General features: G+C 45.7%; 1 protein-coding gene across 1 annotated transcript; it reads right to left on the minus strand.

The window, feature by feature from the left end:
* Positions 1-969: 969 nt before the first annotated feature.
* SOD3 (superoxide dismutase 3) lies at positions 970-6,469 on the minus strand. The gene is made up of 2 exons (XM_036853865.1): positions 6,312-6,469; positions 970-2,676 (listed from the first exon to the last, which is right to left on the minus strand). The coding sequence occupies exon 2, from the start codon at positions 2,658-2,660 to the stop codon at positions 1,926-1,928; it is 735 nt and encodes a 244-aa protein (XP_036709760.1). The 5' UTR covers positions 2,661-2,676; positions 6,312-6,469; the 3' UTR covers positions 970-1,925.
* Positions 6,470-16,362: the final 9,893 nt, after the last annotated feature.

Raw genomic sequence — 16,362 nt, forward strand, 5'->3', positions numbered from 1 at the left:
GGGAAGTCCTCGCAGAGTCCTGCTCAGTTTCAAAACCAGTGAGAACCAGTTGGTGGAGCAAATTCACCAGGCAATAGCCTTTCTTCCCAGTTGTCGCTTGGGCTCAAGGAAAGGGTTTTAAATAACAAAGTAGTCCTAGTAAGAGGTAAAAATAACCACTGGGGATGGCTTTCTGGCTAAGGTTCAGTTTGACTCACTGCCTTAAGAGTTTGGGAGAAACAGAAGCTGCCTCTGAGGAACCAGGGTGGGAAAGCCACAGCTAGGAAGTGGGTCTACCCCAGGATGGATACTTCTATTCAATAAATGAAAGTGAATACACAAGACTGATCTAGTCTGTGTATAGATTATAATTTTCACAAAGAGAGGCAGAACCTCCATCAAGCCTTAATCAAGACCAACCTGCCTTTGGACCCCACTGCTTCCAACTGCTTTTGTATCAAGAAGTCAAGAAGAGCATTGTCCTGTTTGTGGAGAAGGCTGACAACTTTAGATACCAACACCAACCTCCCTATAACTTGCCCAGGCACACTGCCTCACTGGCCCTGTCTCCGCCCTGTGGGAAATGGACCTCAGGCTTCCCACAGAGGCAGATGTGAGAGGCCACTGGGCCCAGTGAGTTGGTGTACCGCCTATGCCAGGCCAGCGGCTCCAGCATCAGAATCACCAGGAAGCTTGTTGCAAATAGATTTTCTCCTCTCTCTTTGGATTCTACAGCTCTGGCATGTGGCCCAGGAAGCTGTATTTTTTTCCCCATTTCCCTAAGTGATCCTGGTTTCCTCCCTCTTGCGAGCCACACCCCCAAAGGCATGATGATCAGTGACTGAGCCTTGCAGCCAGCAGAGCTGGGCAGGGGAGAAGGAGAAGTCCTAAGAGGTTTGGGACGCATCTTTGCCATTCCCCAAAAAACAGCTGAGTGGGGAGAGAAGCCTCAAATAAACCAAAAAAGTAACCAAGGCCCCCATGCAGTACTGAATTGCTAAGTTTTTAATGTGCAACACGAAGACTGCCAAACAGCCCACAGAGGAGCAGCTCTCTGGGGTGTGGGGTTGGGGGAAGAGCTGGAGACACGGGGCAGGGGCGCCTAAGTGCAGGCTGCACTGCACATGCTGGGGAGGGGTAGGGGGAGAGGAAACCTCAAGAGGGGTCTCAGAGTGCCTAGGAGGAACCTAAAGGGGGTGGGGGTAGGTAGGTTCTTAGGGCATTGAGGGATCTCAGGGCTCACTGGGTGAGGGCGAGGGTGCCAGGGTGGAAAGGGGGGAGTCTGGAAGACCCTCAGGGTAAATGGGGATATTTCAGTATCTCTGGGGGTCCTCAGAGCTCCGGGTGCCCTCAGGATGAAAGGGGGTGTCTCAGTATACATGGTTGGAGACCTCAGGGTGGAGGGGATTTTCGGCGAGATCCCAGCCATGGCAGAAGTGGTACCTCGGAGTAGGGAGTGTCTCTACAGAGAGAAAAATCAAGATAAGAGGGTGGGGACGCGGGTCACACGGAGCGGATCTTGGGCACTTGGAGAGGTGTCAGGGTGTAGAGGTGTCCCAGGGTTCTTGGAGTGGTGTCAAGGCATGGAGGGATCCTGGGATGTGTAGAAGAGGTCCTGGGTCACATGGAGGGCATCTTGGGCGCTTGGAGGACAGTCAGGGTGTAGAGGGGATCCTGGGGCACTTGGAGGGGTGTCAGGGTGTAGAAGGGGTCTCAGGGTGCTTGGAAGAGGTGTCACAGCACAGATAGATCCACGTAGAGGGGGGCCTGGGCCACATGGAGGGAATCTCGGGAGTTTGGAGAGGTGTCAGGCGTAGAGGGGTCTTGGGGTACTCGGGGGGGATCTCAGGCACTTGTAGGGGTGTCAGGGCGTGGAGGGGCTCCCAGGGCACATGGAATGGGTCTGGGGCGTGGAGGGAGCTCTCGGGCCGCCCGGGGTGGGGGGCTCAGCTGGCCTTGCACTCGCTCTCTCGCCGCCGCTTCTTGCGCTCCGCGTGCTCCTGCGCCTGGCGCGCCCAGGGCCCCGGCCCGCACAGGCCCACCACGCAGCAGGCGAGCCGGCGGCCCGCATTGCCATTCTCCAGGCTGGCCTGGTTGCCACCGCGGCCCAGGTCGTCCTCGCCCTCGTGGATCACCACGGCGCGGCCCGCGATCGAGTGCGGGCCGGAGAGCGAGGCGGCCAGGCCGGAGCGGTACTTCCAGACTTGGCCGTCGCGCACCACGAAGTTGCCGAAGTCGCCCGGGTGCTGCGGGTGCGGCACGGCCAGCGGGTTGTAGTGCGCGCCGGTGGAGTCGCAGCCCTGGCTCAGGTCCCCGAACTGGTGCACGTGGATGGCGCGGCTGGTGCCGTTGGGCTCGGCCGGGAACCCCTCCAGATGGAAGAAGGCCTCGAGCAAGGCGCCGGGCCGGAGCTGCCGGAAGAGCACGACGCCGCTCACCCGGGGCTGCGCCGCGTCCAGCGTGGCCGACGGCAGCACCGGGCAGGCAGCGTAGAGCGCGGCGTCCTGGCCGCCGCCCGCCGCCCACCGCTGCATCAGCTCCTGCCAGATCTCCGTCACTTTGGCGTGTATGTCACGGATCTGCTCCCCCATGCGGGAGCCGGGCTGCTCCAGGTCCGGGTAGGTGGAGACGTCCGAGGCGCCGGCCGTCAGGAGCAGGTAGGCACAGAGCAGCGCCAGCATGGCCGGAGTCGGGCACCTGCGGGCACCCCCAGGGGGTGGGGGCAGAGCGAGACTTAGTCACTGGAAACCTGGAATCCCAGGGACCCCGGTGCCCTTGAATCCAAACCCTTCCCGCCAAGGGGCTTCCTTGCCTAGCGTGCCTTTTGTTCTTTCGGCCCCTGTCTCTTCAGGGCCTGCTGCGTTCCAGGAACTGCGTTAGGTGCTGTGGTTGTAAAGATGGATGGCACATAATCTCAAGAAACTCAGGAGGATCTTTCTGAGCCACAAATCTGATGATGGTCCTCCCAAGTCCCATCTCCATAGCGTGGGGAGTCCAGGACAATTGGCCCAGGGGTGGGGGGTTGTCTCAGGATACATGAGGGAGGCTCTCATGGCCCTTCCAGATCTCCTCCCTCTCCTCATCTCTGCCCCTCATCTCCTGCTGCTCTCTTTCTGCATCCTCTCTTACACAGGCAGCATAAGGCTTGCTGCCGCGCTTCTTGCACTTGCTGTGCCTTCTCTCTGGAGTGCCCTATCCCCTCTTCTCTGCCATGCTCAGTAGACTAAAGCTAGAAACTCAGTTTGATTCATCAGTATCTGCAGCATCTGGGCCTGCACTTGGCAGTAGATGTTTAATATGTGAATGTTGAATGAGGAGTTCACTGACAGACAGATGTGTCATCAGATCATTCCAATGTCATCCTGTAACTGAAGATGGAGCCTTGTTCTGGGGAAGGACAGAGTAAGGAGTGCCCATCTCCCTGGGAGACTCCAGGAGGGCTTCCCAGAGGAGGTGACTTTTAAGGGTCCCACAAGACAAGTAGGAGTTTTTCAGCCAAGCCAGGTCAGAAGTCCATTTCATGCAGGAGGCACAACATGATGTGTTCACAGGCTGTGAAGGGACACAGTTCGTTTTGGGGATGGGGTAATTCAGTGTGGCTGGAACATGGCCTGTGCCACCAGAGAGGAGTCAAGGCTGAAGAGGGAACGCTGAGCCAGGGATGGAAGGGCTGGCTTTTCTGTGCTAAGGTGTGTGGTTATTAGCCAGGAGGCTAGTGCTGGTGGAAGTTTTTAAGCAGAAAAGTGAGTGTTGAGATAGTTTTTAGTTCATTAAGTCTGGCAGGAGAAAGGATGTGGGCTGGATTTGGGGGATGGAGAGGACAGGGGAGAAGGACAAGAAGAAATGGAGACACAGCGGAGAAATAGAGGTAGTCAGAGGGTGATGAGTGAGGAGGCAGTAGCGGCGATCCAGACCAGAAGTGGTGAAGGCTTTTACCAAGGTGGAGGCAGCATGGATACAGGAGATATTTTGGGTACCACTGGCAGTGGGGAAGAGGAGTTGAGGATGACTGAGTTCCCAGCAGGGGAGACTGGGTGATGGATGGTGGTACCAGGCCCCGAGAAGAAGGGAGAGAGGGCAAGTTCAACCCGAGCCTGCTGAGATGCGAGATCCCAGGTGGGATGTTCAGCAGATGGTTGTAAATGGGGCTTCTGGCCTTTGGAAGAGGCAGTGTAACTGGGAGGGGTTCTCAGTGTTGGCTGCACATCAGATTCTGGTTCCTAAAATTCAGACGCCCAGGCACCACCCTAAGAGATTCTGATTCAGTGGGCATGAGTTGCTTTGTTTTGATTAAGCTCCATCAAAGATTCTGGGACCCAACCAGGAATTTTATGGTGAGACACATATACCATATTGCATAACCGCAATATCATGGGGGAAGTTACTGACTCTCTCTTAGCTGTAAAACAAGGCTGGTAAGACCACCAAGGGCCACCAGGAGGAGTAAACGAGATATGAGATGCCAGGCTATTTTCACATTTTTCAGTCTGCCCACAGGGATCAATGCTACCTCCAAAGAGCTGGTTTGAGGGTCAACTGCACTTTCAAAGGCCTTCTCTGACCCCCAAGCAGGTGCCATTTTAAAATTAAATTCTGGGGTTGAGTGTTTATTCTTTCCATAACCATTACAGAAAGGCAGTCTAGTGTGGTGATTAAAAGAATGGATTCCGGAACTCACTGGACCTGAAGCCTGACTCTGCCACTTTACTTACTCTTTAAGAGTTAGCATAATTGTTATTTTGGTTGCAGAGTAGCAGAGAAAATGCTGGACTGCAAACTCTAGTTGGGCTCCCCCTCCTCTCTGAACCTCAGTTTTCTTATCCGCAGATAGAGATAATAATACTTACCTTGGAGTCTTACTGTGAGCTTAAAAGACACAATTAGAATTGCCAGCATTTACTGAACACACGTGAAGGCACTGTTAAAAGCACTTAGCATGTGTTAATTCATTTAAGCCTCACAAAAACCCTCTGGGGTGGGTGCATTGTTATGCCCATTCTAAAGTGCAGGAAACTGAGGCACAGAAAGGCAAGTGTCTTGCCTGTGGTTACACATTCAATAATAGCTGAGGCAGGATTTGAAAAAGGTGTGGTCTGCTCCAAGCCCAAGGTTTAGGCACCACACTGAACAGCTCTCATCAAGGCACTTAGCCCAGAGCCTGCTACATAGAAAATTCCTAGTAAATGGCAGCTCTTAGCTATCAGAGAGAAACTGCTGATAGGGATTTCAGGACCATCAGCTGAAAGATGCTATTGCAGCCGTGGGAGGAGGAGGTAGCCAGGAAAGGCTCCGAGAAGAAGTGACAGGTAGGAGGAGAAGTCCAGAAAGTGACATCAAGGGAACCCCCTCTGATGTGGCCTGGTTACTACGCTGAAGCCCCAGGGAGTGGGGGTGGGAATGGAGGAGCATCCCTGAGGCCAGACCTTGGCTTCAAGGTCTCCATCATCACCAACCACCCGTCTCCTTCTGAACCGGTCCTGGCCCTCAGGAGGGCTCTGCCGATTGGGAGGTATTTCCTTAAAAACAAACAGCAAAGACAGATTGTTTTGGATGTGTCCACAAAGCTTTCTTTTCCAAGAATGCTTGGGTCATAATGAACACTTGAAGGAGATGTTTTTCTCTTAAAAAGAGAATTCTTCTTAAATCCCAGGTAAACCCTGACTCCTTGGGTCTTAAGCTTTTCACCTCGAGCCCTCAAGGCCCGCCCGCACAAGGCTCACCCTTCTGGCTCAGTCTCTCACTCAGTGTGAGCTGTGGATGACCAAGTGTTGTTTGGAGGGCCCGCTTGGTCCAGAGGGGAGAACATAGTTATCAGAGACAGGGGACAAAGCAAGCCTCCGAGCCGGTGCCTCCTTCCTGGGTCCGGGTCTGGGAAGGCTGAGGCCCCCGCGAAGGCTCCGGTGTGTTCTAATGCCTGGGTGCCCTCCGAGAAGGGGTCCCGGCTGTGCGCCTGAGCCAGCCAGGCCCTCCCTTTGTGCCTCCCCTAAGCAGGTGGATTTCCTCACCACCCATGCCAGGCAACATCCAGAAACATCCGCCTTCCTCACTCCAGATTTCTTTTTTCTCTAACCCGGAGGACGCTGAGGGCCTCTTGGCCTGGCATCAGCAGATCCGAGACCAGTCAGTTTCTCCTCCCCCGTTGCCTTCCTCACCCCTCTCCCCGCCTCCCCACTCCCCTGCTTTACAGCAGCTGGGCTCTGTCAAGAAGCGTGTTTCTCTCCCACGAAAATGATCATATCCTTCTCCTAGGAGAGACGGGATGCCCCGCCCCAGTTTCAAACTCGATAAGCACACTCGGAGAAGAACGAAATGAACCGCGACTTCGCACTCACCTTTCCAGCTCTTCCAAGAGAGCTTTCCCTCCTGGGACCTGGGGAGCAGCACCCCGCCAGCCAGCCGCCAGCCGGTCGCAGGAACACGGAGCGGACTCCCGGGCTGTTTGTGGCCGTGCAGGGCAGCCTCGGGGGAGTGGTCAGCGCGAGGAAAGAAGGTCATTGGGCCGGTTTAGGGAGGGAAGCCGGCCAGGCAGTCCTTGTTGTGGAATTGCCTCACCTCCTCCAGCTCTGTCACCTCCCCCCACAGCCCCGCGTTCCCTAGCCAAGTATTCCTTTTCGTGACTTCACTGGTTTGTGCAGACGTAGCAAGTGACCTTCAGGGTGTAGCAGGGGAATAAAAAGTAGACCGAAAATAGCCTGTTTGGAGACATGTACAATGGTCTCTTTCTTGAGAGGCCCTTTGCTCTCCCCTGATTTCCTCAGCTATTGATTTATTTTTGCTGGATGCATCTAAGATGGAAATGGACGCCCGCAAATATGCGTGATGTTTCCTCCAGAACTGTGAGGCCACACCTGTGAGAGGTGAGACGCAGGTGGGGACTCAGGCTGCGGAGTCCCAGCTGTGTCACTTCCTAAGGACGTGCTCCTGGACCAACTCCCTGTGCCTCTGTTTCATCATCTGTAAAATGGGGAGGCGAGGCTAACCCCATGCCCCAGACGTTATCACGCGCATCCTGTTCTCGCTTCCTTATTAAAGTTATGGAAGAGTCTTTTTTAAAAGAGTGTGGTCTGAGAGAACCATGAATCCTTCCCTCCCCCAAGGCCCTTTCTTCCTTTGCGGCCATGATCTTTTCTCAATCACAGCAGCTCTTTCCAGAAGGAGCTTTTTTCCCCAGAAAAGTCCACATGGGAAAAGGCAGCTTGCCTGCCTGCTTGTCTGCCTGCCAGCCTTCCTTCAATAAATGCTTAGTGGGTGCTCACTCCACTGTGTGCTGGTACCCAAACCTGGGAGAGCCCCTGCCCTTTGGGGTTCATACTCTGGGGGGGGGGGAACAGCGGTGTCAACAGATCCATCCACTACAGAGTGGGGACTGCAGCTGGGGAGAGATGGACAGGGTCCCTAAAGACCCAAACATTAGTCCTGGCCGCAGGACAGCTTGTTCAAAATCTAGACTTCCAGGCACCATCGCAGGCTGAGTGAATCCATTGCCAGCAAGGGCTTTCTGGAATCATCTTTTTGAAAGCTGATTATTCTGGGGTACAACCAGGTTTGGGAACCTCTACTCGGCAGGAAGAAAAACTAAAGATCTTTGTCCTGGGGCAGACATTTCGCAAGATAAGGTGGAGACTTCTGAGAACTCAGAGCCTCCAGCCCTGTGTCCCGACATCAGGCCTTCTGGCTCGCTGGGAACTCAGGCATCGTCAGCTCAACCCATGCCTCTCTGCATTCTGTTGATGGGCGTAGGTGCCTTTGACTAATGACTTTTCCGAGTTCCAGATGCTGCCGGCCACTCTGCCCCACCCTGAAACATCTGGTTTCTCTTTGTGAATCTTTCATCCAACTAAAAAAAATCTGTATTTCATTCAGTTCTTGAAGTAATCATTATATCTGTTTGTAACTACTGTATCCAGTGGCACTTTCTTCACTTAACCTAATTTTATTTCTTTTAAGGGCCAAGGAAGATTTCCTCCATTATGGTATTCTAGGATTGACATTAAAGTCCATATTCACTTTCCTTTTTATGGCATCCTAGGGGAAATTTGCTTTTTCTCCCACCCGACCCCACCAACATGCATGGCCCTTTCCTCTGGCAACTGCACCTCAATTTCCTGCTTGGAAACCACTGCATTTTCAGTCCATGCAAGTGGTGTTGATGAACCCCTTGCTCCAGAGGTGGGCTCCTGACCAGTCATAACATTGCATTGGTTCTGGGATAATCCATTCAGAGCCAGTGAGATTCAATGCCATTTTTGCTGGGACTGTTGTAAGAGAGGTATCTTCTCTTTCCCAGTGGACTTGAAACTGGAGGAGAAAGAGTGGAGTTATTTCAGCCCCTAAGGGAGAATCTGTCTGAGGATAGGGCCAATGGAGGGAAGTGGAATAAAAGTAGAGTGAAATTTGGACTTAATTGCAGTGTTTGAGCCCCTGGATCCAGCTGTACCTGAAACTCTGTTTTCATTATGTGAGTCAAATACATTCTCTTTTTGCTTAAGTTGTTTGGGTTGCATTTTCTGCACTGGGAAGTGAACACTTTATTTAATGCTTGCAATAATTTTGTGGGATGGGTGTTAATTTGCCCACTTTGTAGATAAGGAAAGGAGGTTCAGAGAGAATAATTATTCTTTCTGAATAATAGGTCAGTTATACTTCAATTAAAAAAAAAAAAGAAGTAATAGGCCCAAAGTTTCAGAGCTATAAAATGGCAAAGTCAAAATTTAAACTCAAGATTCTCTGATTCCTAATCCTGGCCCCTTAATCATTACACTTTATTACCTTCCAGTCTAAAGGAGAGATGAAAGAAAAGTTAGAAACAACAAATGAGTCTACACCTCACAGTTATCTCTGTAACATCAGTGACCGCCTTGCAAACAAGACACCTACACTGACCTCTGTTCTTTCCCCAGTGTTAATGTATAAGACAACAGAAAATCAAGCAAACATTGTAAATCAGCCATTATTAGGAGATGCATTCAAAAGCACTTCTATCTGTATAGAAGAGATCTCTACTAGAGAACTTGGTAGTTCTTTTATGCAGGGATATCCATTGTAAATAACTTCCTTTTCATTGTGTTCAAAAAACTGATAGGATTAAATTCTACCAGGAAATAAAGCGGTTACCATGAGGAGAAAGTTTTGAAAGCAACAATTAGGGTTGCAGGTTGCATCCCTAGAAGGCCAGGTTCTGTGTGATGACAGTTTATCCAACCAGAGTACTTCAGACATACCTGAGAAAACTTCAAGCGTGTCTTGCCTGCCTGAGGCTCTCTCAGAAGCCCCCAGAGAATAGGAGTGGGACCAGGGACCTGTGTAGTTCAATCTTGGATCCTATCATTTTGTCCAAACACGTCAGGGTAATATGGAAAAAAGGAGATGCTATTGGCAAGGTGGGCAGGGAGAAAAGAAACATCATTCTTATTAACAGTCATAAAATCATACCATCTCACATGTATTCAGTGCCTCTTGCATGCCGGGCACTTGTTAAGTGATTTTCATGCACCTTTTCGTTGTGTTAATAGCACTGCGCTTCAGTGAAGAAGAGAGACTGCATTCTGTGTCCATGCCACATTCTGGGAAATTTCCTTTTCACCATGAATGTGTCACCCTTCTGTTCAAATGTGCATGAATCACAAGGTAATGGAAACCAGTCAGAACCAGGAACTTCTCAACTAGTTGCACTTGGCTGGCCATGTGAGGAGAAGACCAATTGTAGCACACGAAAGCAATGCCTTTCTGATCATAAGGTGAGTGTGTGCGAAGTATTCTCTCAGGAAAACATCAGAGTGAAATCCCTCCAAGCTAAGTTCTTCACGAACTCTGACCCTGCCTCTAGCTCCACTTCCTGCCCATACCTGTGAGAGAACACGTAGGTCATTCCTGTTTTGCCACATAAAAACAAAACAGCAGTATGAATAATTTAAAAGCATATCCAATGAAGCGCTTCTTTCCTCAAAATAATTACATGGTACATTCCACTTGGGAAAAGAGAAGCATTTTTCAGCTTACTTTCTAGTCGTATTTATCTTAAAATATTTGTTGACCCAATGGCCCTATTGACCCCTCTTCTTGCTGCCTCCCACTATAGAAGCTGGACAGCCAGGCACGTGCTTTCCCAGCATCCCTTTCAGCTAGCGGTGGTCATGTCACCCAGTTATAGCCAATGAGACATAACCTGATGTGGCTCTGGGGGAGGCTCTTACTTTCATTATAAAAGAGACAGAAATGGTTGGTGCTGCCTCTTTCTCCTTCCTCTTGTCTTTTTTTTTTTTTTTAACATCTTTATTGGAGTATAATTGCTTTACAATGGTGTGTCAGTTTCTGCTTTATAACAAAGTGAATCAGCTATACATATACATATATCCCCATATCTCTTCCCTCTTGTGTCTCCCTCCCTCCCACCCTCCCTATCCCACCCCTCTAGGTGGTCACAAAGCACCGAGCTGACCTCCCTGTGCTATGCGGCTGCTTCCCACTAGCTATCTATTTTACATTTGCTAGTGTATATATGTCCATGCCACTCTCTCACTTCGTCCCAGCTTACCCTTCCCCCTCCCCATATCCTCAAGTCCATTCTCTTGTAGGTCTGTGTCTTTATTCCCGTCTTACACCTAGGTTCTTCATGACCTGTTTTTTTTTTTTTAGATTCCATATATATGCGTTAGTGTACGGTATTTGTTTTTCTCTTTCTGACTTACTTCACTCTGTATGACAGACTCTAGGTTCAGCCACATCTCTACAAATGACCCAATTTCGTCCCTTTTTATGGCTGAGTAATATTCCATCGTATATATGTGCCACATCTTCTTTATCCATTCATCTGTTGATGGACACTTAGGTTGCTTCCACTTCCTCTTGTCTTGAACATGGTTTTGATGCCTAGCAATGTGGCAGCTCCCTTGGGACTGTAGTCGGTGAGAATGAGAACAAAAGCCAACATGCACAGGATGAAGGGGAAAAGAAGGAAAGAACCTCGGTCCTCAAAAACTCCACTGAAAAAATAAATTAAAAAATTAAATCTAAAGGGAAGGAAAGTGTCTCACTGAGCACCTTAACCAATAGCAGTACAGTTGTAATTTTCTTGTAACAGGAGACTATAACCTCAATGTGTTCCACTATTAGTGGGTTTCCGTTACTAGCAGCCAAATTCATTCCTAACTGATACAATTATGTGCCAGATTCTGCACTGGGCATCATGACTGTGAAGATGTAGAAATCACAGCCTTAGTTCAGGTGGCTTCTAATCCATTTGAAGAGGTCTATATATGAAGGACCATAGATCCTCCCCAATGTCACTCCCATATTTTACAAATAACGAAACTGAGACCCACGGTGGTTAATTGACTTGTCCAGTGTCACACCTGTTAGGTGCAGAGGAAGAACTTGAGCCCAGTTTACTGAGCCTTCAGATTGGTCACCTTCCACCTCACCAGTTCTGAGGCTTCATAGACCATCTCTTCACCTTTGCCCTGCTGGCCTCTTCAGACACACACCCTGAAACCTCACCAGGAGGAGGAAAAACTCTCCGCGCTCAGATGGCCAGCCTGGCGCTGTTCCTTTTCTCCACACCTTCAGAACAACCAAACTAACAAAAGAAGATGGACAGAAAACCCCCAGGGAGCTTGTACAAAACGCACAAACCTGCAACATGTAGAGAATAGAATCTAGGGGTAGAAGTGATATAATATTCTTTACTCCTAGGATTATAGATAATTGGTGCTGGAAGAAACTGTACAGAAGAGGTCCTCTGTCTCAGCCTCTACTTTAGAAAAGGAATTAGGAAGTCTAAATGCTGACAGAATTCAAGAAGCCTCAGATTTGAAGCCCAGGGAGGAAAATAGAGAAGCAGCCATGTGTCTCACTTAGAAAATGAATCCAGTAGGGTTCTGGCCCTTCTTAAGTGACGGTCTCAAATGGAGTGGGTAGCAACTCCCATCACAGCCTCCAAACCACCATCACCCACCAAGGCCACCCAGAGATAAATCCAGAGGGGCAGCACCATCTGGAAGATTAGATGGTCCTGCGTTAGGGCCCTAATAGTATACTTTGATTTTCATTTCACGGGATTTTGGAGCAATCTTATAAAGCAGTCAACCTCCTGACTGTTCTTCTGGGCCCAGGCCCAGCTGTGCAGGATCCATCTTGCCCTTCTTGGAGAGAACAGAAGGAGTAGGGTTGGGTCTTAAGACATCCTCCTTATAGTGGGGATATAATAGGAGCTGTTGGCAGCCCCAGCTGGGGACCAAAGCATGGAACTGTTTGAATGTGTCTCCAGCTTTTGCCCATCTTAGCATCAGAAGCTTTTCACACTGGTCTTTCTCCACAAAACTTTTGCATCAGAAGCAGGAGTTTATCTCTCGTTGGCCCATTTCCCTCAAGGCCAAGGCAGAAGAGCTGGGATCTAACTATTGGCTCAACTACTTTATTTTACTTATGGAGATGTGTTTTAATAATCAGAGCATTTTTCTTGTTGGGTATTATTGATCAGAATAAAGTTATCTGCTTATTTGTGAGCATATATTTATTATATACATACTAGTATAGACTTGACATTGTTTTTAAAATGCATTACTAGGAGAGAATAGCCATTTGTAAAAGAAAATGCCTATGTCTAGGCTGAAACCATCCTCTCTTTTTTGAATTTCTAACGCTCAAAGTTATATCATCTCAAACGGAACTTAAGTATTTACTACAACAGGAATTGAAAACTCAGGCACCTACGGGAGCCAGACAGGCCGCATCATGAATAAAGTGGGCCAGGTACGTGTTATCTCCTTTTTGTCTTTAAACATACAACCTTCCTATCTACATTTTGTCTTCATATTCTAGTGGAGATATTTGCCTGAAAAAATATTTCTTTTCTATGAGAAATACAGCAACAGCCCATTAAAACATGGCAACTCAGCCCCAGTGTCTGGGAAACACTGGAGAAGGGTGGGGACTGGAGAGAACATTCTGAATCTATAGGGGGCAGCAGCTGCCCAACCATACGTTGCCTATGGGAATGCTACCTATTATTGCCAGATCTCAAGAGAGGCCAGAGATTCACATTTCTATGTGATATTTCTTGTTTTTTAAATGATGGCTCAATAGTGTTATTTACTGCCTGTAAGAGATATACATCAAATATAAAGATACAGATAAATTGGCAGTAAAAGGATGAAAAAAGATTTACCATGCAAACAGTAAGCATAAGACGAGCATGATTATATTAATGTCAGACAAAGTAGATGGCAAGACAAAGATGATTGCTGTAGATAATCTCAGCAACTGGACATTTCATGATGATAAAAGGCACATTTACTAGGAAGACAATAATGCTAAATGTTTATATGCCCAATAACAAGGCATTAAAATACATTAACAAAAACGTGACTAAAGAGAAAAATAAATAAGTACATAATCATAGTTGGACATTTTTTAACATACTCTCTTATTAATTGATAGAAGAAATAGACAAAGCAGTTGGCATATAGATTATCTGAACAACACTATCAACCAACATGACTAAAGTTATATTTTCCCAACGATTGCAGAATAAATGTTCTTTTCAAGTTTACATGAAATTTTCACCAAGATAGATCATATCCTAGTCTATCCTGGTTTCATTATATTTTAAAAGGTTAAAGCTTTATAGACTATGTTATCTGATTACAATGAAAGAAAAATACAAATCAATAGCGATGAGATATCTAGAAACCCCAAATATATGGAAATTAAATAAGGCACACTAAATAATCCATGAGTCAAAGAAGAAACCATAAAGGAAATTAGAGCATATTTCCAAGTGAATCGTAATGAAAACAACAGATCAAAATTTGTGGAATGCAGCCTAAGCAGTTATTAGAGGAAAATATATAACTATATTAGAAAAATAGAAAGGTTTAAATGTTAAGAAGCTAGAAAAATCACAGCAATGTAAGAAGACAGAAAGAAATAATAAAGAACAGAAATCAATGAAATTGCAAGATAAACTTTACAGAAAGTTTAAAAAGCCAAAAGAAGATACTTTGGAAAGATTAATGAAATTGATGAAGTTCTAGTAAGACTAACTAAAAAAAGAGAGAGAGAAATCCTAATTACCGTTATAAGAAATGAAAGAGGGCATATCACTTCATATCCTACAGCTATCAACAGGGTAAGTAAATATTCTGAACAAATTTATGTTTATAAATTCAATAACTGAGATAAACTAGAAAAATTCTTGAAAAACACTTCTTACCAAAATTGACCCAAGAAGAATAGTTTAAATGGCCCTATACATTTTTTAAAAATCTATTTTGTAATGTAAAAATCCTTTCCACAAAGAAAAGTATAGGCCCACATGGGTTCACTGGTGAACTCTACCAAACAGATATCAAATATTTAAGAAAGAAGTAATACCACTCTTACACAATCTCTTTCAGAAAATAGAGGAGAAAATTCTTCTCAATTCATTTTATGAGAGTAGCATAAACCAGAAACCAAAATCCTAACAGACCAATGTTCTTCGTGAACATAGAGAAAACTTCCTCAACAAAATATTAGCAAAACAAATCCAGAAAATATATAATATGGAAAATATATCATGACCGAGTAGAATTTATCTCAGAAATGCAAGATTGGTTTAACACTTGAAAATTTGCTTATGTAATTCACCACATTAACAGAATAAAGGAGAAGAATCACATGATTATCTTGATAATGGAAGAAAAATATTTGACAAAATCCAACCCCCATTCATGATAAGAACTCTTATCAACTGAGGAATAGAGGGGAACCTCCTCAATTTCATTAAAGACAGCTATGAAAAACCTACAGGTAACAGCGTACGTAATGGAGAAATACTGACTGCTTTCCACTTAAGATTGGGAACAAGGCAAGGATACCTGCTCTTCCTACCTCCATTCAGTAATGTACTGGAAGTCCTTGCCCGTGCAGTAAGACAAGAAAAAATGCATGGATATTGAGGAGAAAGAAAGTAAACATTATACAAACATTTTGATTGTCTACATAGAAAATTCCAAGGACAGTTTAAAAAAAGTAAATAGTAAAAGAATTTAACAAGGTCACATAATACAAAGTCAGTAAAAAAAATAAATTGGATTTTTATATACTAGCAATAAACAATTGAAAATGAAATAAATACCATTTATAATCGCATCAAGAATAAAATATTCAGTAATAAATTTAGAAAAAGATTTTAATACCTCAACCCTTAAAATGTACAAAAATACAAAATGTTTCTGAGAGATATTAAAGTAGATCTAAATATACAAGTATTTCATATTCATGGGTTATAAAATACAGTATTGTTAAGATGTCAGTTATCTCAGATTCAATGCAATTCTAGTCATAAGCCCAGCAGACTTTCTTGTAGAAATTGAAGAGGTGATTCTACAATGTATGCGGGAAAGCAGAGGATCTAGAATACCTAAAATAATTTTGGGGAAAAAAAGTTAGAAGACTTATACTACCTGACTTCAAGACCTATTAGAAAACTCTATTAATAAAGTATAAGAGATAAATCTTTGTGACCTTCAAGTAGGTAAAATTTGCTTAGTAGAACAAAAAAGCATAATCATTTAAAAAATGGACAAATACCATTTCATCACAATTAAAAATTTTTGCTCTTCAAATGACACCTTTACAAAACTGAAAAGGCAAACCACAGACCAGGAGAAAATATTATTAATACACATATCTGTCAAAGGACTTGTATCCAGAATATTTAGAGAATGCTTACAATGAAATAATAAGAAGAAAGCTAACCCAGTTTAAAAAATGGGATCAAAGAATTTAACCAGTGCTTCAGTACAAATGACCAATAAGCATCTTCATTGGTCATCAGGAAAATGCAAAACAAAACCACAACTGAATGTCACTGTGCTTCAATATGCTTGGCTAAAAAGAAAAAGACTGATGATGTAAATGTTGATGAGGATGTGGAGTAGCTAGAACTCTCCTACATTACTGGTGAGAGTGTAAAATGGTGAACCACTTTGGAAGAGACTTCAGAAGTTTCTTATAGGGTTAAACATTCACTTAACATGTGATCCAATAATTTCATTCCTAGATATTTACTTAAGAGAAATGAGAATGCATGTCCACACAAAGACTTATACAAGACTATGCATAAGAACTTTATTCATAATTGTTCCACTGGAAACGTCACAAATGTCCATGAGCAGGTGCATAGATCATCTGTGTTGTATTTCCATAATTGGACGCTATTCAGAAATAAGAAGGAATAAACTGCTAGTACATATAACAACGTGGATTGATGTCAACGATAGTACCCAGAGTGAAAGAAGCCAGACACAAAATAGTACATGTTGTATGATTCTATTGAAATGAAGTTCTAGAACAGGTTAACTAATCTATTGTCATAGAAATCAGAACAATGGCTTCCTA

Source organism: Balaenoptera musculus, chromosome 5 (genome assembly GCF_009873245.2).
Source record: "Balaenoptera musculus isolate JJ_BM4_2016_0621 chromosome 5, mBalMus1.pri.v3, whole genome shotgun sequence".
NCBI lineage: Eukaryota > Metazoa > Chordata > Mammalia > Artiodactyla > Balaenopteridae > Balaenoptera > Balaenoptera musculus.